The sequence below is a fragment of the Seriola lalandi genome, unplaced genomic scaffold, assembly GCF_002814215.2.
Source record: "Seriola lalandi dorsalis isolate HSWRI2012SDOR001 ecotype SW California unplaced genomic scaffold, Sedor1 jcf7180002054676, whole genome shotgun sequence".
NCBI lineage: Eukaryota > Metazoa > Chordata > Actinopteri > Carangiformes > Carangidae > Seriola > Seriola lalandi.
This window is the reverse complement of record NW_019525229.1, coordinates 462,039-488,776: the sequence shown is the minus strand read 5'-3', so window position 1 is coordinate 488,776 and position 26,738 is coordinate 462,039. Positions and strand designations below refer to the sequence as shown.

At 40.3% G+C, this 26,738-nt stretch overlaps 1 protein-coding gene across 11 annotated transcripts in view; it reads right to left on the bottom strand.

The window, feature by feature from the left end:
- The window catches only part of mark2b (MAP/microtubule affinity-regulating kinase 2b), a 53,251-nt gene that overhangs the window by 4,254 nt on the left and 22,259 nt on the right, over nucleotides 1–26,738 (bottom strand). For 3 of the 11 annotated variants that reach the window (XM_087178082.1, XM_087178084.1, XM_087178088.1), the window contains exons 5-18: nucleotides 26,631–26,696; nucleotides 25,953–26,023; nucleotides 25,431–25,487; nucleotides 23,570–23,806; nucleotides 21,850–21,969; nucleotides 20,579–20,717; nucleotides 20,324–20,436; nucleotides 18,670–18,744; nucleotides 18,278–18,335; nucleotides 17,647–17,798; nucleotides 16,179–16,273; nucleotides 12,061–12,201; nucleotides 6,420–6,686; nucleotides 3,270–3,296 (exon numbers count right to left, since the gene is read on the bottom strand). In XM_087178082.1, coding sequence (XP_087034208.1) covers nucleotides 3,270–3,296; nucleotides 6,420–6,686; nucleotides 12,061–12,201; nucleotides 16,179–16,273; nucleotides 17,647–17,798; nucleotides 18,278–18,335; nucleotides 18,670–18,744; nucleotides 20,324–20,436; nucleotides 20,579–20,717; nucleotides 21,850–21,969; nucleotides 23,570–23,806; nucleotides 25,431–25,487; nucleotides 25,953–26,023; nucleotides 26,631–26,696 — 1,618 coding nt within the window. The remainder of the gene's footprint in view (nucleotides 1–3,269; nucleotides 3,297–6,419; nucleotides 6,687–12,060; nucleotides 12,202–16,178; nucleotides 16,274–17,646; nucleotides 17,799–18,277; nucleotides 18,336–18,669; nucleotides 18,745–20,323; nucleotides 20,437–20,578; nucleotides 20,718–21,849; nucleotides 21,970–23,569; nucleotides 23,807–25,430; nucleotides 25,488–25,952; nucleotides 26,024–26,630; nucleotides 26,697–26,738) is intronic. The other 8 variants (XM_087178085.1, XM_087178086.1, XM_087178089.1 and 5 more) reach the window with 6 other exon arrangements.

Genomic DNA, 26,738 nt, shown 5'->3' with positions numbered 1-26,738 from the left:
AAAGCCCTGACGCCAAAAATCTAATTCCACTCCAGCTGCTCGAATTTAAGCCCAGAGCCACCTGAGGACGTCACAGTCCACAATGCATTGCTACGGCAGCTGCTTAAGGTTCCAGCACCACTCTGTTCAGCCACTTTCTTACAGCTCCACCACTCAGCAGACAACATGAGAGCGGAACGGTTTGAAAAGATGAGAACAGGATCGAGCTGAACCAGCTGTTTGTAAATCCAATACTAACATTCATGTGTGAAGTCCATCCAAAGCTCTTAGTTACTACCGGTTTTAACTAGTTTTGCTACTTTCAAATTTAGCGATTTCCAATTTAGTTACTTGCTAAACTGGTTTGCACCATTAAAACATAAAGAGAGTCTTAGCTACATACATCTTCAGCTATGTGTAAATTGGTTGCTAGGAAACATCTGTAGAGCCATCAAATCAAACAGGAACTCACTGTTGCATCGCAAGCTACATGCTTCAGAGGTAGAGGTATTCATGTGGTTTACATTGAGACACCTAACTGACAATATTGTTCATTTGGTGTGACATTTTTAGAACTTACAAAGAGCTGGTGCAGCCAGCTCCAGGAAGGACCAGAAAAAAATGATGGATGGATCAGAACGGCCTGAATTGAAATGGAACCAGTTTAGAAAATGAGCTGGTCAAAATTAAATGGAAAGAGAGCTCAAAATGTACTGGTTCATTTTAGAGCGGAATTTAAGTACAGGCCAACAGGCTGGAACCGAATGGAATGGCTTGGAATGGAATGGAACGTATTCCAACAAAATGAAATGATGGGAACAAAATGTGAAGTGGACCAGGATGGAATGGTTTGGAACAGAATGGTCAGCATGGTGAGGGTGGGTCCTGTGAAAACCTTTATTAGTAACACTGGACCTCCACACAGGCTGTTTAACACACACACACACACACACACACACACACACACACACACACACACACAGACACACACACACATACAGACACACACACACGGACACATACAGACACAAACACACACACACACACACACACACACACACACACAGACAATTTTAACATTACTTTAGCTGCAGCCTGTGTAACACTAATCAGCAGACATGTAAAATAAAGACAAACTGAAGGGAAAAAAGCAAACAACAACAACATAGAAACACAAAGACAGACAACAGCACAACACATGCAGACGGTGGATGGACATTGACACACACATGACAAATTCAACAGTTTATGGAGTTTATGGTCTTAAATTCATTCTGCTGAGGGAAAAGGGATCATTCCTGTTTTGCCCCATTAAAAAAATAACCAAAAACATCATGTAAAATACCTCCTGCAACAGAAACATGGTTAAAAACGAGCACATGGAAGATGACAAATGGGAGAAGTGGCAATAAGCTATAACAAGGCTTTCGTAAATAATAATAAAATATAGAGGTAAACTGGTGAACAGTGTAAAATAAATAATTTGTGACGTTTTGCATGTGACCTAGCTAAACATGAAGGGATGCAAAATGGCTCCCAGAAAGGGACTCTGTGACATCAAGGGAAAACAAAGTACTGATAAGATGACTATTTGATCTCGTTATACCTCACATACACAGTCCACTTCAAACGGGGCACTAGAGAATCTATTCTTTTACTCAGTTCCATAACAACCTATTCACCCTGCATTTATAAATAAGTATTGTGTCTCTCATATTTCAAATCAAATGATGTATAAGAATCTTTAAATAGCTTAAATGTATTGTTGCGTATATAGAAGAACTGAAAGGTTTCAGAACACTGTGAAATTAAAGTAGTATTACAACTTCCAACCACCAGGTGGAGCAATGGTCCAGATTAAAGAAAATTGCTCTACCTGCTGGTAAGAAGAGGCCAACACACTCAAAAAGCAAGTGTGTGCGACACATGAGGGTGTGAGATGTGTGATCAGCGTTCACATATATAAATGTGATATGTGTTTAGCATCTGCATATAGTGCAAATATCTACATGAGCATGGTGGAAATACTGTGTGTTTATGCAAATGTCTGGGTGCGTCAGTGCAAATGTACATTTATCTGCATGATGTGTCATCTGTGTGTGTGTGAGTGTGCGAGTGTGTGTGTGTGTGTTCAGAGCATAAAAGGTCTTTTCCAGCCAGAGTAGGTCAAAGCCATCCAGTTCTGTTGCTGCTGCTGTTAGAGCCAGTGCCAGAGTGAGAACAGAGCGATGGAAGAAAGGAAGAGTGCAGCCTCCAGAAAAGAGTGCAGCCTGAGAAACACTGCAGCTCCGTCCCTCCTGGGTCCTGTCATCCTCTCTACCTCCATCCACAGCGAACAACTACAACCAGGGACTTATTCTTACACGGCACGCTACCTTCCCAGTGTAAGCTACACAAACTTTCACAATAAAAAAAAAAAACTAAAAACAACTTCAGTGTCTATGGCTGAGGAAATTCAGTTATGGTGACCCAACTGATGAAGGTGAGGTGGGTGATGGTTCGGTAGGTGGCGTTAGCAAGAATGATGGTTACCAACATTAAACAATCCTGGGTGATGTTACATAACTGGGCTGACATGAAAACACCTGATCATAACAGACACCTCCCATCTTTGTGCTTCGATTATCTTTCATATGTATTAAAAACCGATGTTTGGTCGATGGGATGACATTTTTTACCATTACTTCACCAATGTTTAAGATTTGCAGAGAGAGTTCTCTATTAGGCTGAACAGAAACACATTACCATCATCTGAAACTAAGACACTGAAAGGGTTAAGACCAGGAAGGGAGCAGTTTGATCTATTGCACCATTATAACTTGACCTAAATCTGGGACGCTACAGTTGAGATACGAGCTCACACACACTACCTCGCAAATAAATGGGGGAAAAAAGGGGTGGGGGATGAAGAAGAGGTGGGACGATGGAGGGACGAAGAGGAAGATGGTTGAGGTGTTATTGTGCCGCATGATGATGGAATGAGTGTGTTAAATGCGTGAGTGGGTGAGGGGGAAGTTAGTAAAAAAAATAAAATAAAGAAAAAATATAAGTGGGCCAAAACACGGCACTCAAAACCAGAAGGCTCAAAAAAGGGGCCAACCACAGAAAAAAAAAGGAGGAGAAAAGATAAGGCTCAAGGCACAAAAGGAAGATTTCAACAAAAAGCCGCACAAAACACCAAAAAGGGAGGAATATATATATATATTTATATATATGTGAAATATATATGAAGAAGAGAATATACGTATATATATCAAGGGGTTATATTTAACGTTGGGGATGTTGCCTACCTTCTCGGAAACCTGAACGAGAGATTTCTACAAAAACAAAAGAGGGATAAAGAAAGAAAGAGAAAAAAACGTATAATGTATAAAACGTATATATTTATGACTTTGCTGTAAAAGACAAGCTGCCCTCTGAGTAGCAAACGTCAAACTGTCAGAAATAAAAGTCCAACATGAACCAGGTTCACTTGGAATTGAAGCAGGAAGCACAGACCAACATTAACATGAACAAGACAAAAAGAAAATCAGTGCCATCAACTTTCAGTCTCAATGTGTTTAAATGTGGGGATTACTGGTGTGAATGTGTGAACATTATAAAATGCACCCCGGGAGGAGCGCAGGAGCCCACCTTAGGGGGATTTAATGGGCTCTGTGGGAAAATCCCCCCCCCCAAAAAACATGAAATTAAGTGCTCCTCAACATACAGAGCAGTCCGGGGCGATCCTGAAAAGAAGTGTTTGTGTGGTGAATAGTTCAAATATGAAAACTAAAAAAAATAAATAAAAAACATAGATAGTAACCCACCTCTTATATACAGACACATTTCAAATGAGAAAGTGCAGGTTAAGCAACAACTTAAACTTTAACACACTTAAAACACTCTTTAACACACTGAAACTTAAATCTCCTACACACACACACACACACACACACACACAAACTCGCAAACATACCAATGTATTTGAAGGACGGAGAAACATCACTCTCCAGACCAAGCGAAAAAGTGCTGTGGTGAGGTTATATGATATGCTAATAAAATACACAGCTTTAGTGAATGTGCGTGTGTGTGTGTTTGTGTGTGTGTGTGCGTGCGTGTGTGCAGTCAAACTGTACAAGTGCAACACAATCTCTCTGTGTCCACCACCTCTACTTCCTACCAGCAAGCCAAGTTGAGTGTGTGTGCGCATGCATGTGTGTCAAGGTGTCCCCACTAGCGGTATTTATAGTTGAGGGAAAAGTGATATCTCCGGTGTAACCATGGATACTGCCGCCACAGAGCTACAGTATCTCTGAGTGGGAGGCCTGGAGAGTGCCTGTGCCTGTACCTCCGCCTCTTCCACACAGACACACACACAACACTAACACACACACATGCCGGCAAGACACTTGATCATTCTCAATTCCTGCCTTGTTTAATCTGACTAAATCACCAAAAATACAACCGCACTCTCACTTTCTCGCCCACATTTCAACAGCTGTATTCAAAATGAACCTCCACGGCTGGTCGGCGACACAGGTGCAAAGACGAAAATCTCGACCTTACCTGCTCACTCTGCTTCTCATCCTGTCATTGATCACTTGGACCTCCCTTTTTCAGTCCTCATCGTTCCTGCCACCTTTACACCCTCACTTCCTGTCACCTCCTCTCCTGCACACCTGTCAGTCTGACTGTGGTCTCTGATATTAATAAACCCCGCTGCTCCTCTTCTCGTCTCTTCTACACTCTTGTCCTTCTCTCTCATGCGGACTATGTACAGACTTCATCACCCTTCACACATGATTTGAGTAAAACACTGCCAATTATCTACTAAATAGACAATATCTTAAGTATATGCCTATGAATTTATTTTCTCCGGCCTTGTTGCATAATATAATTCACCATTTTCCTTTGTAAGAATCTGCTATTGACTTGTCGATCTGTAAAAAGTTATATTTTAGTGCAATGTAATTTAAAGGACAAGTCAGGTGCCAAAAAGAAAAATCCATGAAAAGACAAAAAAAATATCTCACTCCTCTGTGTCACAGAGCTCCATTGTTGTCCAAAAACTATTGAACATGGGCACTGTAATTTATTTTGAGTCACTCCCACACACATCATCGTGCTGCCGTAAATACTCACTAAAGCACTAAGTATGTATTCATCTGTATGTATTAACTGTATTAATCTGGTTTTGAGTAATGTTTGCTACAAACCACAAAGCACAGCTATTTATATCATCATTATTATTATTTGACCTTTTTTAAAAAATCTAATTACAGTGGGGTCCAAAAGTCTGAGACCAAATTCCCATGAATGTGAAAGTGGTCTCAGACTTTTGGACCCCACTGTATATAATTGTGGTCTTTTTATTTATAATTCCTGTATGTATGGACATGGCTGAATGCCACAGACAGAGTAGAGAAGTCATAAAGTATTGAAAGACTAACTAACACATTATTTGATTTTGGTCTTTTTATAGATTTTTTTTTTTTTATGGGAAATGAGAAGAAAATGTAGAATAGCATTAATTCATTGCTTAATCATTGAAACCCTACTTTTCCAATAAAATACCGCCTGTAAATAATATATTTTCACTAGCATTATTCAACATATTTCCTCAATGCAAATCTTGTTGTGTACTTCAAGGTCATTTTGGCATCAGCACATATCAAATTCAATTCAACTTAATGCCAATATTTATTTGTCAAAAGCCAAAATAAGCTAATATCAGTCTAACTTTCCCTTCCACTTTTATAACCACAATGTTCTCTTTCACTTCACTGTATTTACACAGGGAGTTGTTTCACTGCTACAAAACTGACTTCACTTCCAGAGAAAATTAAAAAAAACCCATAAATAAACAACTTCACTTTTCATTACAAGCTGTAAGAGTAGTTTAACTGCTGCAACCTGCACTAGAAGAGTAAGTAAGTGAAACTGGGCCAGACGTAGAACCAAAACCAAAATTACTCCTCAGTCACCACAGCTCCAAACAAAATTATAGAGAAGACACAGCTGTTCCCTTCCTCTCCCTTTCTACTCTCAGCAGACTTACAGATCGGCACCAGTTTAGTGATAGGGATGAGGATGAGATCAGCCCTTTAAAGAAATACTCTGAAAACCAGTGATGACATGGACATACAGTATAACATTCCTGAGAGGAAATGAGCACATGAAGTGACTTGTAATGTAAACCTAGTCATTTTCTGCTTCAAGCTCAAACCTCAACACTCAGAAAAAGCTTCAAACTGTATTTAAGCTACAGAGTAGCTGGATAATAAATAGAACAGTTGCTATCTCAACTGCTTTGCATTCATGAAAATACAAGCTCTCTTTTTCTGACCCATATCCTCTTCTGTTTCACTACTTCCTTTCTCTGCTCTCACAGTGTAGCCACAAAAGTATAATCTGAACTTTTCACCCTTCCCATTTTCCCATGCTCCTTCACCACTCACCTGCGTACAAACTTGGATGTGAACTTGCTGAAAATCCCTGTGGCGCCATGTGTCCTCCGGGCCTGGCTGTTGCCGTGTGAAAGTGATGGGGAAGCAGGCCCGCCAGGATAGGCGGAGCCTTGCTGGTCCCGGGCACCTCGCTGCTGGCCAGCGTGGAACGTGCTGCGGATGCCCACCCCTCTAGAGAAGTTGGTACGGTCTGACACGGCAGCGCTGCTGATGTTGTGGGCAGATGGGGAGGCACCGGGCGCCCGTTGAGGTGGGGCACTATGGAGGAGAGTTGAAAGAGAGAGGGGAGGAAAATGGAGGGAGGGAGGAATGGTTAAGAAAAGGTGATAAAGAGGAGGGGTGTAGAAGAGCAGAGAGGTGGATGTAGAGAAGAAGGAAGAGGTGAGAAAAGATTGGAGAGATGATGGGTTGGGATGTGTGATAGAGGAAGAGGCAGAGAAGAGGAGGTGCAAATGAAGAAGAATTCAGGGTGACGAAGATGGGACAGGAGAAAAAAAGCAAGAAATAAAGAAAGCATGACAGAGGAAGGATGGGATGAAAAGGGAAGGAAAACAAGAGGTAGATTAACAAAGTGACATGTTGGAGGTGATGCAGGAGGAGAGAAACACAAAGAAAGGAAGAAGAAAGACATAAAAAGAGGGGAGAGGAGTGAAGAGGAGGGGTGTGGGAGAAGAACACACAGTTAGACAAACACCAATAGAAGAAAATAACTTCCTCTTAAGTGCTACTTACCTGAGTTTAAGGTCATACAAGTATCTATGTCTGTTCAACGTCTGCTCGCCCTGATGTTTCTTATAATCCCTAAAGTCCACCAACTCAATATTTGGGGCCACATCAGGTCAGTGACACATGCACACACTCTCGCAGATACACAGTTAATCCTCTTTGCCTCGGCCTAAGGGCAAAACATTACAAACCTCTCTCTCCCGCACGCGCACACGCACGCACACTGACTATTCAATCAGCTAAAAGCTTGCATTTGCTTTGTGAGCTTGTGTGAGTGTGCATCTTTCATGCCAGTGTGTGGCACTAGCACACCTGCACCAGATGACAAGATCACAACAAACGGAAATGGCAAAAACACAAATGCAAAGTGCACACACAAAAAAAAGACAAGACAGGTGAATGAGCGGAATAAATGAAGAAACAAATAAACAAAGAAATTCACTGTAGAGATCTGCAAAGGGACCAAATATTTTCCCCCAAGATAAATTATTCTTCTCTCTCTTTCCCACTCATTCTAGAGTAGTCACACTGACACTTACATTAGAAACTACCATCTGCCATCCCCTCTAATCTATAACAGCAACAGTATCTTTGCTGCTCTTAAGTCTAATTCTTACATAATTTACGTTTTTATTTCTGGTAAACAACATAAACTACCAAAAGCAGGGAACAAACATTTTATCATCTGCTACGCCTGCCTCAAGTGGGATCTTTTTACTGTCAGTCATATTGCATAATGAAGCTTTTTTTAAGTTCACATCTTTTAAAATGCAGCTTATCAAACAGTTCAATAACTACATTAACATTTTTTGATGTATAAAAGAAATTTGCAAAAACATCTTACATTAAAAAGAAACTTTTATATGCAGCAGTGGCCAAATTGCTGAGATGGTAGTGATCCAAATTGCTGTTATTGGGCAGGTGCAGTTGCAAAAAAAAAAAAAAAAGGTCCCGTGCAAACCTCTAGCACACTCAACACTCAACACAGAAAAACAAAACACATCAAGAGGCTTTTCATTCGGCGTAGCTGTGTGATGAACAGATTAAGCATATCGTCTAATTCAGTGTGGTTGTGCTCAAGTTGTGCGCTGTGGATGACAGGTGACCTACACACAAACACACACAAACACAGCTCATCTATGAAAACAGATGCAAGGAAAGAAAGGCTGGATCCGGCTGATCAGTGGGGACCAGTGTTGTACGTGTTGATATTTATGAAGATGATTGTTTTATTAGGAAGCACTACATAATGCTGAGATGAAGAGAGCTGTCATATTTTACAATTTGTTTCAACATATGAAAGGTTTTTCATTTTCACTTCCAGATTTAAGGAGAAGTGTAGTGATGAGTGTGAGCATTTAAAGACTGTGTGCTACAAAGTGGATTCAGGCTGATGTGTCTATATGGCACAGATATTTTTATTATTATTATTATTTTAATGTTAGACTAGGTTAGTCTTTATTTGCCTATAGTAGACTGCACCTCTGGAACTGCCTGTGTGCAGCATGGCGTGCTTCATTGCAGCACATGAATTCTGGTTGTTAAAAATAAGAACTGTATTTAAAAAGTTAATCAGAAGGGTATTCGGGGACAGCTGGATAAACAGGAATAAATGGGAATAAAGGACACAGACTATGTTCTGAGAAAAGGTGCCTTTTCCTCACTCAGGGTACAGTCTATGTGTTGGAGGGGTACCTTCTCTCCAGCGTTCCCAACCAGGTTCTGAACAGCCCAAGCTCACTGCTGAACGACGCATGCAACAGAACAAGACTTCAACATAGAGCAGACAAAACCACATACAGCCAGAGGGCCACCTTGACATTTGCTCTGCTGGAATTTTAGCCTGACATTTATGGGGGTTTTTTTTTCCAAGAAGACAAGACAACTGTCACAAAGCGGGGTGGGGGTCTCTGTCTGAACAAGTGGCATATCAGTTCAGCCTCAGACAGTATTTAAGAGGAACATATTCAAAGACCTTTCACCCTGTATTGTGACACATGGCTGGCAGGGGAAGGGAGACGACTAAAATTCCAAATATCAAAGCAGCCCTTGAGACAGACATGGTCAAGCAGGGGAGCTAGCCAACAAAGCAACACACCCAGACCAAGCACACAGACAGCAAATACACAGACACACACAAAGACACACACATAGACACACACACACAGATACACACACAGACACAAAACAAGACACACTCCATTTCATTCATTTAACCAGACCTGTCACAGTGTAGTCAAAGCTTAATAAACAGAGATGGGGTTTTCCCAGGCAACTTCATAACTGAGGTGAGTTTACAGAGCATGTAGAGGGAGCAATTAATAACCCTTGAGAACAAAAAACAGACACTGTGGGAACCTTAAAATGGACTCAACGTCCTTAACACGGGACAGAAATCCACTTCTCCCAGCCAGGGAAAACCCCACTGTCAGTACAACATGTAGGAAAACCAGATGGAGGACAATCATCCACACAGGGCATGCAACAGATTCTACATTCTGAACATTTGCACTTTTATATGTATTTATCTTTTTTTATAATAACCCTAACTAACAGAACATTATAAAGCACTGTCCCACAACCAGTCTCCAGGCAGACTATCCAGGCCTGCAGGGTTCAGGGAGGAAAGTTCATGAATCAACGTAGTTGTTAAAGAGATGATTCACCCTCTTTATTTGTTCTTTAAAAATGTAGTGTTGTAAACAGTAGGCACTATATAAAACAGTGTTTATTAGATATTTGAAATATAGTGTGCGCAACCAGCAAAAAATATGACCTTTTTAGATGCTGAATATGGTTCTTTTCCCTCAATATCACTTTTTTGACAAGTCTTTTTACAGTTATGTAATAATATTTTGATTGTGGTTTATGGTTATGACACAGAATGTTATGTTGTGATCTTTCTTTGTTGTGACGTAAAAAAAAAAACATTTTACAACATTAAAAAGCACTCAGTCTCATGAAGGCACCACCCATCAATGCATTTACCAATATCTGTGCTATTGCCTATAGATCTAAATAGATGGAAAACGTCTCTGCAAAAAGTCATTTAAAACATTCATTTCAAGAATCAAATTTGCATAAAGTAATAACCTGTATATATTTAAATTAACATGACAGTGCCAATGACCAACATCCAGACAGCAGCATACGACATTGGCTCTCACTTATGCCATTTTGTAGCTAGACAGCTGCTTAGCTGGTTAGCTGTAGTATTCTGAACAGCCTGAAAACTTACCGGCAGATGTCAGCGATAGTCGTTTTAGATTCTTAGATTAAGTGGTTATTTCCTTCAATACCACTAACATTACTGTCTCTTGTATGCTGCAGTTACCAGAGTCTGCTTATATTGTGCCCTGACGGCCGAGTAGCTAAGAAGCTAAGGAGGCTTTTCTGCATATATCACCTTTTCTGCATATATCACCAAAGACTTTTTGTTCCTTCTTTTTCCTTTCAATAATAAAATAATATGAACAGTAAATTAATTAGGGCTGAGATTTGTGATCCGTTAAAGCTTTCAGTTGTTCCATAATGCCTACGATGACAGCATATCACAATTTTATCCTGTCATGTCAACAGAGGGTTTCCAGGAAACAGCAGCTCGTTCAACTTGTTTTACTGATTTATTTCTTTGACCTAGAAGTTAGATACACAGCACATCTAATCATCAAGCCAGCCAATAACCAAGCTTATATAAAGGGTTAGCCTGCACACAGTTTATAAGCTACTGAGACCTCTGTGCATGGAAACCTAATCCTCACTGGTCCATAAACATCTCTTCTATAAATTTGTTTGAGTTTTTTTTTTCTTTCAAGGGAACAAAATTAGTAAAAAAAACAAAAACACATCTGGTCTGTAAGAGGTACGGTATCGTGAAAAACCTGCTCTTCTTGTTCTCAAGCTCCCACTGTTCAGCTATGGTCCGCTGGGTAAATGTGAGGTTTCAGAGGCACTGATTGGCCAGGGACAAGCTATGTCATCAGGTTTAGCTTGTACAGTTTTCTACAGCTCCACCATCTACTTAAGATAACATAGCTTCCTGATTCTTGCTCATTTTTTAAATTTCTCTGGTAAGAGAAGATTCAAAAACTACAAGTTTCTAAAACCGTACACATTCTAGCCATCGTAACAAAAAAATTAATACAAGTGTGTCATTTTCAAAGGTCAGACCTCTGAACTTCTCACTGGTTCAGCAATTTTCCATTTCAGAAACTTCTTAACCTCTTGAATGTGTTGACAAATACAAAGTATACAAAGTCTCTATTACTTTGTCACTTCATTTTATATTTTGTTCGTGTACTGTAGCTAACGATTTTAGTTGACTTAAAGACAATAACAATATAGACAATATAAAGGCATTAAGATATTGGAAAGTATATAAAATACAGATATTGTACAAGTTAGGCAAACTTTGCTAATTTGAAGGTGTGTGTGTGGCTGCTGTTGGCAAGCAGAGCAGTTTATGTTGAATAAAACACCAACTCTTTGGGGAGGAAAATGTACCTCTTTGATTGCTTTCACTATTTTGGGGTAAAAATATTGGCACACAGTTCACTGCTGTGTGCCAGGATTTGTCACTGTGTGATTCAAAGGTAATCATCAAACAGTTGTTTTGTTTTCCCCCCCTAAAAAAGTTGGTGCTTTCCCTTTAATGTAGCAGCGGTGGAAGGTTTCAGAGCCAACAAATCACTTCTTCTTCACCTTTTTTTCTCTTTGTCCATTGCGGGCAGGATGATGATCTCTGCTGAGTGAAGTGGTACATGCTGAGGGGGCTGAGGAATCTGTGTGGGTATGTGTGTGTGTGTGTGTGTGTGTGTGTGTGTGTGTGTGTGTGTGTGTGTGTGTGTGTGTGTGTGTGTGTGTGTGTGTGTGTGTGTGTGTGTGAGAGAGAGAGTGAGAGACTTGCCTGGGCCGTGGTGCGTGCAGGTCAGAGGGGCATGGATGATTGGAGGAGGACAGGGACTTGTGGTGGCGGGGACGCGAGGAGGAGGAGGAGAGGACGGCAGCGGCCGAGGCAGTAGAGGCGCGGGAGCCCGGAGTGTTTAGGCTGGGAGGGAGGAGGGGGGAGGAGGAGGAGGAGGAGTGCCCCGCCCGAAACACACACACACAAACACACACACACACGTATATGCAAACACACCAACAAACGTGAACAACACAGGAAAAACACGCCAATCAAACATACACACCAGCACAACACAAACATACACACAGGCAAACACAGCGGGCGGGGTTTGTGTGTGGGTGGGCGGAGAGGTGAGGTGGAGCATGGTTAGAAGCAGCACTTATCGAACACACTAAGGGTGGGGCGGGTAAGGGGGAGAGCAGAAGGAAGTAGACACAAAAAGACAGAGAAAACACGCAGAGCAAGAGGATGTGAACAAAGAAGAAAAGTTGGTCTTTTTTGCTGTTGAAGTCGCTGCTTTGTGGTTTAACAAAAAGAAATCACAAGCCACACTCAGTGTATGACTGTGTTGTGCCTTCATCTTTTCATGTAAAATCTACCTGACACAAAAGGCAGAGCACAAAAGACCAACTTTAACACACACTGTTCTGTTAGCTGAGACAGACTGAAAACACACTTAAGACAATTTATGTGGATAAAGACAGAACATAAAGACTGAGGACCCTCCAATATTTTACTGATGACTTAATCTGCCTCTGTTACAGGCCTCCATATTGGAAAAATACTACCAACAGTTTATAGTGTTTAGCTACTAATTAAACTTGACCTCAACCACCACTTTTCTTAAAATCTTTTTTTGTTGCCTTTAAAAAAAAAAAAAAAAAAAAAAAAAAAAAACCTTTCTGCTTTAAATGGCCCCATTTTTGTATGTATTTTTGTCTGGTTTCAATCTTTTGTGAAGCACACTACCTCACTGTTTTGGAATAATCGTGCTACATAATTCGTAGGTATTATTATTTTCACTTTTTTATTATGACAGCGCCTGAAAAACAATTTCATGGTTCTTGATCATTTGTAATGCTGCCACTTCATCTGTCTGACCTCTTGAGAAGGAGGCTAGAAACATGCCTAATCAAAAACAGTTGGGTTTCTGGATTAAAAAAAGAAAGATTTGTGGATTGTAGAAGAAGATACTAGAGCTAAGATAATCATTTGTTTGATACAAAGAAAATGTATCTGCTACAGATCTGATAATTAATTGTCATTTTTTAAGAACAAATAAGAACAAATACCAAAAATTCACAGATTCCATCTCCACAAATGAGACTGTTTCTTGGTTTTCTTCGTCTTCTATGATGGTAAACTGAGTGTTTATGGGTCCTGGATTGTTGGTTTGACAAAATGAGTGATGTGAAGAGGTTACTTTGGATATTGGGACATTTTATAAACTAAATGTGTAATTCATTAATCAAGAAAATAATCTGCAGATTAATGAATAGTTAAAATAAATGTTAGTTGCAGCCCTTAATAACTGTTAGTTGTAATTTAATTCTACATTAAGATCAATTAACTTGCTCTCTTTTTCAGAAGAATGTGCAGGTAAGGTGCCAAGTTTCTATGTAGACAAGTAGATGTAGGGCAGGACATAAAGCTGTTTCACTGTCTTGTTATGAAATGATCACTCTGACCCACAAGCTTGTAGTTTTATAGGTTTGACCTGTCTTGCAACTTCTGTCTGTCAAGTGCTTGACTTCTCCTTTTCAAGTCTTCCGGTCCTTTTAAACTGCACACAATCTAAACTGTATCAGGAACAAGGATTACTTGTTTTACTTGAGCAAAACAGCACTGGCTATTTCCTCAACCCTCTCTTAATCAGGTTGCTACGGGCTACAAAGCTCTGCACATTACTGACAGCTCTAACTTGACTTTTTCCACACATAGAAACAAACAGTAAGAGATAGGGCAGAGTGGTACCACAGAGAGACGGACAGATAGCTGAAGAGAGCAGAGGAATGAGCAATGAGAGAGAGAGAGGGACATTTACAGAGGTCAACCAAACAGCTGCTAATTACAAAGAAAACAAACACATAGCAGAGAGAAAAACACACACACTCTCTGACAGGGATTAGCCCGGCTAGTGATGGAAAAATAACCACATTCATTGGATAGCCCAATGTGTGGCAACCGTTTGAGCATGTGTGACATGTATGTTTAAGCTTGTGTGTGTCAATGAGTTTGTATGTGTAGAGCCTCAGTGCGTGTGTGCGTGTGTGTGTGTGTGTGTGGATATTTCTGTGTATGTGTAAGCCTATTATGAGGCAAGTAAAGGGACCATATAGTGTTACTAAGAGTTAATATTCCATCACAAGTCTTCCTAATCTCCTTAGAGAGAGAGAGAGAGAGAGAGAGAGAGAGAGAGAGAGAGAGAGAGAGAGAGAGAGAGAGAGAGAGAGAGTAGAAAAAGAAGAAAGATTAATATAAAGACAAGAAGCTGGGGAAAAAAAAGAAAAGAAAGGAGATGCCAAGAAAATGTGAGTGACTTAAAATCCAGAGGGACAAGAGCTCAGACACAGATAAGAGGAGACCAAACGAAGAAAATTAGGGGGAAAAGGACAGAAACAATTGGGGAGGGGAGAGGGTCTAGCAAGTACAAAAGCCCAAACTTCAAAGCATTATGATGATCAAATAAAGTAACTTTAAAATCAAAGCAGATGACAACCACTAGGTTAGCAGAGCCTATCATGGTTAACAGGCCCACAGTACTAAAAAAGCAATGCTGTCTCCAATGACCCCTTTGTCACCATTCAGTGTTTAGGAATAAACAATAGAATCTTCTTAAAACACATCAGACTTTACAGACTAGACATGGATTCAATTAAATTATTTGTAACATGTTTTAGGCAGGATATCATTGTGGGGACAAGGGGGTCATTTGAGACTGATACATGAACAAGTAATAAAGCAGTAATGACAATGACCACTCCATCATAGTAGGGATTATGGTTTGGCTTAATGTTGAATGCTTTTGAAAAAGCACACAAAGCATATGGCTGGTTAAAGCATGAGTGGTGTTCGGGTGGTTGAGTGTGTGGACGCGCATGAGGCGTTTGCACTCCCGGTCGACTAATACAGCGGCACAGACGTCTTAAATCGACAACGTTGGTTGTGTTTTTACGGCTTTAAAGGGAAGACAGGAAGTCCACAATCAAGCAACTCCAATGTGGCCAAAAGACCTTTTTGTCCAGAGTGAAGTTGTTTAATGTGGTTCAGGAAGAAAGGAGAGTTGGAAGGATGAATCACGTTTATGAAGGACAAATGAGAAAGGGTAAAAGGAAGGGAATATCACACTCTGAAATTTCAATTCAAGGAAATAGAGGAAAAGAATGGAGTTTGACTTATGGCTAAACCCATTGGTGCACCTTATATCATCAAAGAAAAACAGAAATCCTGCTTTTTTATTTACTAATATAGGATTATTAACAGTTTGGGATTTTAGCTGTAGTTTAACACCTGCAAACCCTTAACCTTCTATCAATGGTTTGATTTTGGACAAAAACTTCCTGTTTAATAAACTGCAATATTGGTGGCGGTCAAAATTAATTTTTTATCATGAGGGGAAGAAGAAATCTTTATTAACAGAAGAGAAAAGAAAGAAGCGTTAGAGTTTAAAGAGAGAGAATGCGGGCGTGCGTGTCCATCAAACTCCGCTGTGCTCTGACTGGCAGGCTTCCATCAGACCATCTCGGGTAATCTGTAATCTACTGGAAGTTTGGCCTAAATACCCAAGAGAGCCTGATTTCCTTGTCCAGGAGGGCTCACCCCACCCTGGGGGAAGGCTGTGGGCCTCCCTGAGCCAGCTGGCAGAGCTCTGGAGAGTACCAGCCAAGGTCTGGGATTCAGTCCCTGAGACAGCTGTGGGACTGCTTCATTCACAAACCATAGTGAGTGTGTTTGTATTAAGTGTGTTTTAGTGAGGACGCAGCGCTGCCTCACAGCAACTAGTTGGGTTGTCGATGACGAGAGAAAAAGGGTGTGTGTAGGAACAACTGCATGTGGGTGTGCTTGTCCTCCTCTTTTAAAAACATCCCTCTTATGTAACTGCGCATTTATGCATGTACCTGTCCTTGCCGTTCTGGATGCCCTGGCTCAGCGTGGCTCTTTCGGTCAGAGGAGAGTTCCGACTGCGACCAGTACCGGTGGACAGGATGCTATTCTGAAGGGAGAGAGGAAGAAAATGAGAAAAATGTTAGCAATATAGAAATGATTAAGATTGAGGGCACAATTATAGATGGTTAGAGATCAGAGCAGCAGAGGGAGGATGGACAAGTGACATTAAGGTACACAGGTGACCAATTATTCCTAGAACAGCCTTGAGGAAGCTTTCCAATCAGCGAGAACGACTGACTAATTACCTGAAATCTTCACCAAATTATGCCTCAAGAGTATTCGCTGTAACAAATTCATTTTTCATTTAAAGTCTATGCACACCTGCACTGGTGTTTCCATTACCCTGACAGATAAGCTGCGATCAAGTTGAGGTTGGGCGGAGCAGAAGTCCACATACTAAGAAAAAATTGTAAAAGTTGCCCTGCCCTAACAGGTGCAACCAAAGTAAGAGAGAGTGAGAGAAACGTCAATAGAGCATAACATTCCTACACAGCCCTGGGGAAAGGTGTAATCAGAAAACTTCAGTGAAAACACCTGTGTAGGTCAACACAGCTGTGATGGGATTTTTAATTGCACATGTTACAGTCTAAGCAAACTCTATGGGACAATTTCAATAATGAAGGAGATGAAACGTTTTATATTGTAACACATTTTCAAAATTTGAAAGATCTGACAAAATTAAGATTGGTACAACAAGTTTATTCCACATTACTATGTTGGCTGAAACTGCTGACACTTGTTGAATTAGTTATAATACGACCTTATTATTCTCAAATGGTGCCAACTGAGTGGATGACAGAATAGAGTCATTCATTATTCAATTAGGAAACACCTGTGGTTTCCCTACTATGACAAGTGAGAATGCTGTGAGAAAGGCCTATACTTTGCTTCAAGACCAGGATAAAAACATGTTAACTATTCTTTTGGGTGTGTATATCTAATGCACAAACTAGACAATTCTATTAAGCTCAGAAATTGAATCGCTTAACTATAATGCAGTTGTAACAATAGAAAAAGACGACATGGAAGATGACCAAAAACAAACACAGGCATAACCCTCAGGAGTCACACTTCCACTTTCTTATTACATGGAAGAAGACCTTCATAGTTATATAGCCATGTATTTCAACATGTTTAATTAGTAACTAGCATTTGATTTAACCTTTGGTCCACAACTTAAGATAAAATATGACTGGTGCTAGCTTGCACAGAAAGTCATTGTTACTCTTCAAAGTACAAGTCAGCTTCTGGATTCCTCAAAAATTTTCCAGCAGATGTGTTTTTCTACCCCTCACACAGAGAAAGCTGTTTATTCACTATAACCACAGTGTGTATTTAGTTTGTCTTTTTACAGATCTCTGTTTGTATTTGGTGATATTAATAAAATGTTGTGTAAGCGGCGTGGGAGTTTGGTCTTACGGTGGAGGGCGTGGCGCTTTTCTTGCGGTCAGAGGAGACAAGAGGGCTGGCCGGCACCTTAGTAGTGGAGCTGCCTGACGAACCCTTCCTCCCAGAATCCTCCCCTGCAGTCCGGTTGTCTGCTTGACCCCCCCTCTTAGAGTACGAGGAGCCTAGAGAGAAAAAAACAAAACAGAGTGCATCAGAAAGGCTGTCACTTGTTGTGCTCAAGCCTTTGACATTTTCACATTTCCTCCAATCTGGATCATCTTCTGCTCTTCCACTCACTTGTCACTTTCCTGTCATCACTCTATTCGACATCAGTCTCACCCTCTTTTGTGGTTTTCTTTGATTCAATCTTCTCTGCCAGGCCTCTTAAATCCATCTCATCTTCCCTATTCTTTCTACATCATCACCACACCTCTCTTACTTCAACCTTTATTTCAACATATATCAAGCCCACCCCGGTCCATCCGTTTTACTCTTCCTTTCTGTCCACTCTCCCTCCTCCCAACATGGCTATAAGTGTGTTCAAAATAAATGTGTGAGGCTTATTTTCAAACACTGAATCTGATCCCAATCTCGATCCATTCTTCCTTCTCCCAACACGCACCAGCTTCTCCCCTTCCCTTCCAACACACACCAATCTCACCCTGGTCGGTAGTTCTGCGGTTCTGAGGCTTCTGGTTGGACGAGACACTGCGCTGTACCTTAGAGAGGCAAGATGGAGACACATGTCAATATGGCATTTATGTCAGAGGGTGTTTACATACATTGGGATGTAAGTATGCAAACCGAGAGCTATGTTTGCAGCCACTCCTCTCTAGTCCATAGGGCCGGTCACACATTAAACCAAAAACACTGCTGGATTCAAGCGTCTAGGAAGGTATTGGTTTCTGTGGTTCACGTGTATGTTGGTCTACAATCAAAAATCGAATTTAAAAAAAAAAAAAAAAATGTGGTCACATTAGTGAACTTGTCACTGGCTGGAGTTGGGAGACCTCATTATCTGTTAGCAGAAGATATTATGTGTTCTCATTGTACCTTATGAGGCGGGGAGGGGGCGTTTATGTTGCTTACATCACTTCCTGGTCGAGGCTTGATGCAACCTTCATCCAGCTGAAGAAGAAAAAAACAACACAGGTAGTGATTACTTGTGCATCGGGAGCAGATACAGAGAGACTGTGGCGTGTGTACAACAAACACAAAGGACTAAAAATAGTGCTTTTATACATCGTACTGTTGTGAGAATAAGCAAGTATTTTGAGTATAAATATATTTGGTCAAATTCAAAGTTGACAGCAAATGGTATGTTCTGAGGCCTTGAGTGAAAAATATACAGACAGCTGACAAATTAAAGGAAAATCCTGAATAAATGAGCGGAGAAACAATGAATGCAAATCCTTTCACACAGGTGCACTGCATGGTACAATTAAGCAGTAAACATCCAGTCATGCTCTGTGGCAAGTATAAAAATGCTGAACAGGCCCAGCTGCTTCGGACTTTGTATCAAGATCACAAGGGGAAAATATCTATAGACTGCTCAACTGACTGGTTTCAATGGGAACAGTGACTTAAGTGACATCTGAATTCACATATATGGGAAAGACGTCAGTGAAAAGGGCCAATAGCATTTGGTGACCGTGATGCTTGTGCAATAGATGCAGTCTCCAAATGACAGTCTGACTCTTCTCCTGGTGACTGAGACACCAGGAGAAGAGTCAGACTGTCAGAAAGAACAGTTTGTTGACAGTTACATAAGGGTGTTATAGTAGGGTTGCAGTGCATAAACCCCTCATTACAAAGATGAATGTACACTTTAAATTCAGTGGTGTGAAAATCACAGACATTGGTCTCAAGAGAAGTGATATGGTCAGACGAGTCATCGTTCACCATATTCTCCACAAGTGGGGGAGTGCATGAGTAGTGTACACCAGGAGAACGGTACAGGCCTGAATGCTCGAGCCCAACAATTGCAGGTTCTACAGGCTCCATTCTGCTGTAGGGGAAATTTTTCTGGCTTGGTTTGACTCCACTTGTCCCCTTAGAGGGAACAGTCACTGCAAATCAATACAAATTTGTTCTGAGTGATCACCTTTCTGTTACGATGAAACATTTCAGTCTTGATGGGAGTGGCCACATTCAGGATGACAACGCCCCCATTCATAGGACACGACGGGTCACTGAATGCTTTGATGTGTATTAAAATAATGTGACTCATATGCTACAGCTTTCTCAGTCACCAGATCTCACCAAATTGTGGGAGATTTTGGATCGACGTGTTAGACAACACTCTCCACCACCATCATCCACCCCTCCATTAGAATTCACAGACGTGTAGAATCAATGCCAAGAAGTATTAAAGCTGTTCTGGGGGCTTGTGGTGGCCCAACACCTTACTAAGACACATTTTTCCTTTAATTTGTCACCCTTCTGCATAGAATAATATATAATGATGAACTCACAAGAGCTGTTTAGTTTGACGGTTTAATGTATTTCATCACTATGATTCCATAAAAGAGCCTCAACCAACAGCTAATAACTGCTATGGTATTATAGTGGTGCTTTCAATATACTTTGGTATTATTTACTAAAATGTAGGCTAAATAGATGCCAGGTCTGTCCATTTATCACCGTCAGTTAAAAGGACAGCATGTGGGTGTTATGTGTGAATGTGAGAGAGAGAGAAACGGTGTACCTCAGAGTTCCTATAGTCCAGTAGCAGGTATGTAGCCATTACATCATTGTACTTCTGGTTCACCAGCGAGTCCTGGATCTCCTCCTGAGAGAATCCCATCTGCAGCATGATGTCTGCACACACACAGCAAAAACAGTTAATAATTAGACTGGTGAGCTAACTGTGACACCATAATGCTCAAAAAGATAAATTATCTTCATGTGAGTGGAAAAAAGAAACATCAGTGCGCCTGAATGTGAGTAAAGAAAGAAATACATTTTTCTTTGTTTTTCAGTGTGTTCCTGTGCCGACCTGTCCTCCTGGGGTCCTTATAGTCTGGCTGGGGTTCAATGTAGGGTTTGAGTTCTTCCTCCTCGTAGCCCACATTCATCCACCGGTCCCTCATTATCTGCTGCTGGGAGCAAGCCAAACAGACAGATACAGGGAGACATGAGATGCCAAGAGGATAAAGGAGCAGAAAGCAGAGGAGGGGGTAGAGGTTAAGGAAATAGGGGAAGAAAAACAAGAGGAGAGTCCACTAATACTCTATTATTTATTTTCCTTCAGCAGGGTTTCTCTCATGGGTGAACCCTGATGTATTTATTGTTAATATGCAAATAAAGCTTATAAATCTTCCTTACCAACTGAACCATTATATTTTTAGACATGGCTACACTAATTGATCTGTCAAAATTAAGGATAAACTCCTTAATATAAGCTATTTTGTTTTAAAATGTGTACTCATAAACATAAACATGGATGATGATATGGACATTAAACTGATTGTTTATTCAGATGGAAATTCAATCAACCTCGGTCACCAAAATGCACACTCCCGATTTAAACACACAAACTCTAAAGCAGGTGCAAATGAAACAGTCACAGGATTGAATTCTGACACTAAAGCTTGAGTTTTCTTTACAGTATTTTCACGGCGCTGCTTTAACATCTGGCAGGTCAAACAAAGACAGGATCAAGCAAAAATCACTGCATGTTATTAAATGTTAAATATAACGTGGCAAGGCAGTGCATGCAGAAAACATTATTTATTGTTGTCCTGCTGTCTAACTAATATCTTCCATTTAAAACAGTCACCATTCATCCACCTTTAACGCAACCAAATTTAGTAACTCATGAATACCAAACTGACAAGTATTTACTATACCTTTAAAAAGCACCTTACACCTGAGCAACAAACTCACATATAGCTGGTGAAACAAGTCCAGGTGTGACACACTTTTACATTGGTGGACAGAGTAATTATTTACAAAATCAGGTCTTACTATTATTAGATACAGAGCTTTTTTCAGTCTACATGTCTTAAGTTAAATATAAAGAGTTTAACTCTTGTTCAATATGAGAATAAAATCAAAACCCCCACCAAAAAACACGATTTGAGAAGCATTTCTAAAACTACCCAACACCACTACTACACTATATGCAACATCCTTCAGTGCTTGATCTCTAACTAGTCTTATTAATGCAGTTATTTGGGTTTCCTGTCAGTATCTTGAGCTTTGTGTATGTGTGTCAATGCATGTGTGTACCTCGAGGCTGCCTCTTTTAGAGGGGTTCAGGATGAGGAACTTCTTGAGCAGGTTCTCACAGTCGGTAGACATGTAGAAGGGGATCCTGTATTTACCACGCAGCACACGCTCTCTCAGTTCCTGGAGATGGGGAAAAAGCCACGGGAAGTCAAAAGCAGTCTCCAAATATCTAGATCTGAACACACACACATTCCTGGTCTCACAGCTTTAGGTATTTTAAAAAGTAGGCCTTGACTTTTCAAAAAGTTTGATTAGTCATCTTGATTTTTTTTGTCAGTTGTGTGTTTGAAGAAATACTCAACATTTTTAGGTGCGTTTCAAAAAGAAATCTGTCTCATCTGTATGCAGCTACTAAAGTCTCTCTTCATCTAGTTCAATAAGATAAGGCTTGAATTAGCTGCGGTTACACCCCCAAATGATTAATAGTTTTGTTGAACAAGTCCCACATTTATCTAACCAAAAGCTGGTTAGTATTTCAAGAAGCTACAATTCAAACACACTGGTAGCATAGTATGTGGGTGATATAAGAAAACAATTATATCCACACACTTTCTGGTTGTTTTGATTATGCTGACATTAGATTTTTGGCTTCCATACATCCATAAAATGTGTGATTAATTCATGATAATGCAGTTGTTAACAAAAGCACTGTGAGTCACCAGGCACAAATAATCTACATCACATTACAGTGTTTGTAATCTACTTCAGTGGCCTTTATTGATTTATTGAAGGTTTCTCGTTAATTATTATTTATTCAGAAATATAAGGATAAGTGCAGTGACAACTTTTAACTGTTGTAAAACTGCACAATGAGACATTGATTGTGCGTAGAAATCTATCAAATAGCAAAACTGAGTCAAACCAGATCTGTGAGCATTTTTAACTCAGTATGCAACAAAATGCATTTGTCTTTTTATTTGTGTGCTTTATATTTGTAGTAGTGTATTGTGACTTGTAATGTTTTTTGTTTTATGTTACCTGCCTAGGTTCTATGGATGTAAATGAGCATTTTTGCTACAATCCGGCATGTTTACATCATGTATTTTGTACAGATTTTTGTTAACATGCCTTGTCTCTATCAAATAAACAAACAAACAAATAAATACATAAATCAAAATTTTAGATTAAGCTGAAACACTGATGTAACCAGTGCACCAGTATCACACATATAAAAAAGGACTACATTTTATTTCAGCTACAACCCCAGCACAGCACAAGGGAAGTTAGAAGACAGTGAAGCTCTCTGTTAAATAAATAGTAAAACCAGTAATGTAGGTGTTAAACAAAACTCCACACAGCAGGAGGTAGTGCAAAGGCATATTTGATAAGCCTAGATGGTGTTTCACTGGCATGTTAATATCAATATTACCACATTCAATGTCATATCGCCCACCCAAAATGTGTCTGCACTTCCAGAGTGAGTCATGTGGGTCCGGACTGAATCCATAGTGCGACAGGTGGTGTGAATTAAAGGCTTAACTGAAAAAAGTTCCAGGTTTCAGTGTATCACACCACAAAAACCAATTTAAAAACAAAGCGCTTGGGTTGGCATTTAATCACTTTACACATTCACTCTTTGTTGAGTTCAGTTTCTGCTTTCGGTAGGGCAAAGGGAACAGAAACCAGCATGACAAATACTACAACCACCCACAGAATACAGACATCTTCTTATGTAATGCACTTGAAGCCACACACAAACACACTCTCTCCTCTTCCTGACCTTAAGGTTCTGTCCATCGAAAGGCAGCGAGCCGCTGACCAGTGTGTAGAGGATGACCCCCAGGCTCCAAACGTCCACCTCAGGCCCATCATACTTCTTGCCCTGGAAGAGCTCTGGGGCTGCGTAGGGCGGGGAGCCACAGAACGTGTCCAGCTTGTTCCCCAGAGTAAACTCATTACTGAAGCCAAAGTCCGCTATCTTGATGTTCATATCTGCATCCAGCAGCAGGTTCTCCGCCTGCAGACAGACAGTGTGGGAGAGGAAAGAGACAGAAATAAAGACATAATTATGATGTAGAGAGCAGGAGGATGTGGAGTAAAACTGGGAGAAAGAGATACAGGATTATTAATGTGCTGGGATTTATCCTTTCTTGAGTATTGCATGTGCCAAGAAATGAAACACAAATACTTGACTAGAATTGCTTTGTGTGATCCGGTACTGTGATATTTTACTTTCCCATATGGAAACTCTTTTTACACTTGGTCAGATTTACACAAACTTTGTAGCAGAATAACAGAGTTTAACAAATAGGCCACCCTGACATCCAGTGTCAGTGTAACAACGATTTTCTCTGACATGCAAATCAGTTTGAAGACAAGACATTCCACCTCGTTACAGACAGACTGTCTGAAATACACCTTTCTCTGGGAAAAAAACTGGGGTGAGTGAGGGGGTTTTCAGAGTAATGGCCTGGGGCCTACAAGAAGCACACAATGGGCAAAGTGAGCTACCACAGTTTATTCTTCTCTCTCTCTCTGTGTGTGTGTGTGTGTGTGTGTGTGTGTGTGTGTGTGTGTATCCCTAAGCCTAAAGTGAGCCAGTGTGCAAGGAGGCGGGGGTTGCCTAGCAACAGGTGCGCTCTCCTTTTCACTTGCTCTGAATACTCTGCAGCTTCTGTCTGTTTGAGTGTGTGTGTGTGTGTGTGTGTGTGTGTGTGTGAGTGTGTGTGTGTGTACATTAAATACAACAATGACATAATGTTTAAGCTCTGACCTAAGAAATACATGAACACTGCCTTCTTAGTTTTTGTCTGCAGATTTAATCATCTACAACTAATTAACATTAACATTTTAAGTTGGCCAAACAACAAAATTTTACTCTTTGATGTTCAAGAAAAAGGAGCAACCACTTTAGTAGATACAGCAGTATAAACCTTATGCAGAGCGTGATCGCAGCCACACTGCTGTTTTCATCTTGGGACACACAGAGCGTAAATTTAGATTTTCTGTGAAACGAAGGCTCATCAAAATTGGCTCTTGCAGCGTAGGACCCACTTGAGTTAAGCCTGTGCCAGATTTTACATCACAACCCCCAGATCAAGAGTGATTAGGGTAATGTGCAGGATGCTACGCATTACAATAATGAAAACTGTCTGTCCTCCAGAGACCCCTTATTTCCCATGCAGCCCTTTTTATAAATGACAACCATCATTATCTGCTTAAAGTGTAGAAAATATTTCATGACCTTGGTCAAAGCAAAAAATGTCGAAAATAGCCATGAGTGGAAAATCAACTTTGCGATGAGGCTCCTGTATGGTTACTGTAACAGTAATCATGATAATGTATTGGCTACAGGTCTGCCTGCTGGCACAATAAGAGGATTTACAACTCTGCATAATACTATGAACCAAAATGACCTGGAATCAGTAAATCTGTGAGTGTGTGTTATATTTCATTTTTGGCAAAAAATAATGTGAATCGAAGACTGTAAGAAAATATAGATAGAGTGTGTGTGCGCTTAAGCCCTAGTACTCGAAGAGAGACATTATATCATCTTTGTGATTAGCCTCTAGCTCGGCTGTTCATGAAGAGAGAGAGAGCGAGAGAGACTCAGTGTAGTTCATCAATGGGTGTGTTCTCACCTTGAGGTCTCTGTGTACTATACACTTCTGATGGCAATACTGCACCGCTGACACAATCTGGAGAGTGAGAAAGTGAGTGAGGGAGAGAAAAAGGGAGACAGTCGGAGGGAACAGAAAGAGACAGGGAAAGAGGATGACAAGATGAAAGAGGTTGAATTGGTTAGACAATTAAATAAAAAGACACAGAGCTCTTCATTAGGATTTCATCAGGATAGAATCATGCTGAAGTACTAGGAATGCTAAATTAAACAACAAATGTCTTTATTTATATAATTGACATTAATTAGTTAGTGGTAACTAATGTAGGTTAATTTTTTTAATCATAAATTACACCATTTAAAAATTATTCCTTCTGCTCCCGTCCCACCTGCCATTATTCAACAAATGCAGACACTTGTAAGCTGGTTATGCACTTTTAATCTCAGTCCAACTTAAATGTACACAAAAAATATACATGCATTAGCATAAATTATCTATACAGAATTACACACACAAATAGACATTTTTTCCCAGTACACACACCTGTCTGAATTTGGCACGGGCTTCTTTCTCCTTCATCCTGCCATGGGCGACCAAGTAATCAAAGACCTCTCCTGGGAGACGAGAGAAAGAGGAGGAGAGCAGATCTAGAGTTAGAACCTGATACTTGTCTCCTTGAAGCCAGAGTATTGGGTCAAAGGGACATTGACCTAATACTCCTTGAGTATTATTCTTTAAAAACAAAGTATGGTGACATCGACCTAAAGTGGTCATTATTTACTACTTTCTACAGACTTCAATGAAACAGAAAAACTGACAATCTATTATTTTCCTCATTTTCATGTTTTCTGGGTAAATGATTACTGCACTGTTTAACTAGTAACAGTGTAACAGACTACCGTCACATAATTTCCCTTTCATCTGTGTCTATACCAGGGGTGCTGAGTACAAGAGTACAAGAGTACAAGAGAAGGTTCATACAAGAGTGGCCATCAAGCTCCTTTTTTTAAAATTTATAATGTCAACAATGTTCTGTGCAAAGAAAATAGAGATGGTAAACAAGAGAAAAAAACAGGAGATTTCTGATAACATCTCTCTGGAAAACTGACTGTAGAGGCTGTACATTAGGGGGAAAAGCATTTTTTGTTTGATGGGAACCATTTGATTCTAAGAGAGTACCGAGCCTCAGGGGGGAATGATTTCACAGTGACACGCACTTACCTCCACTAGCGTACTCCATTACCAGGTACAAAGTCTTCTCTGTCTCTATCACCTCAAAGAGCTTGACTGGAGGTGGAGAGAGAAAGGCAAAGACAGAGAATTGGAGGG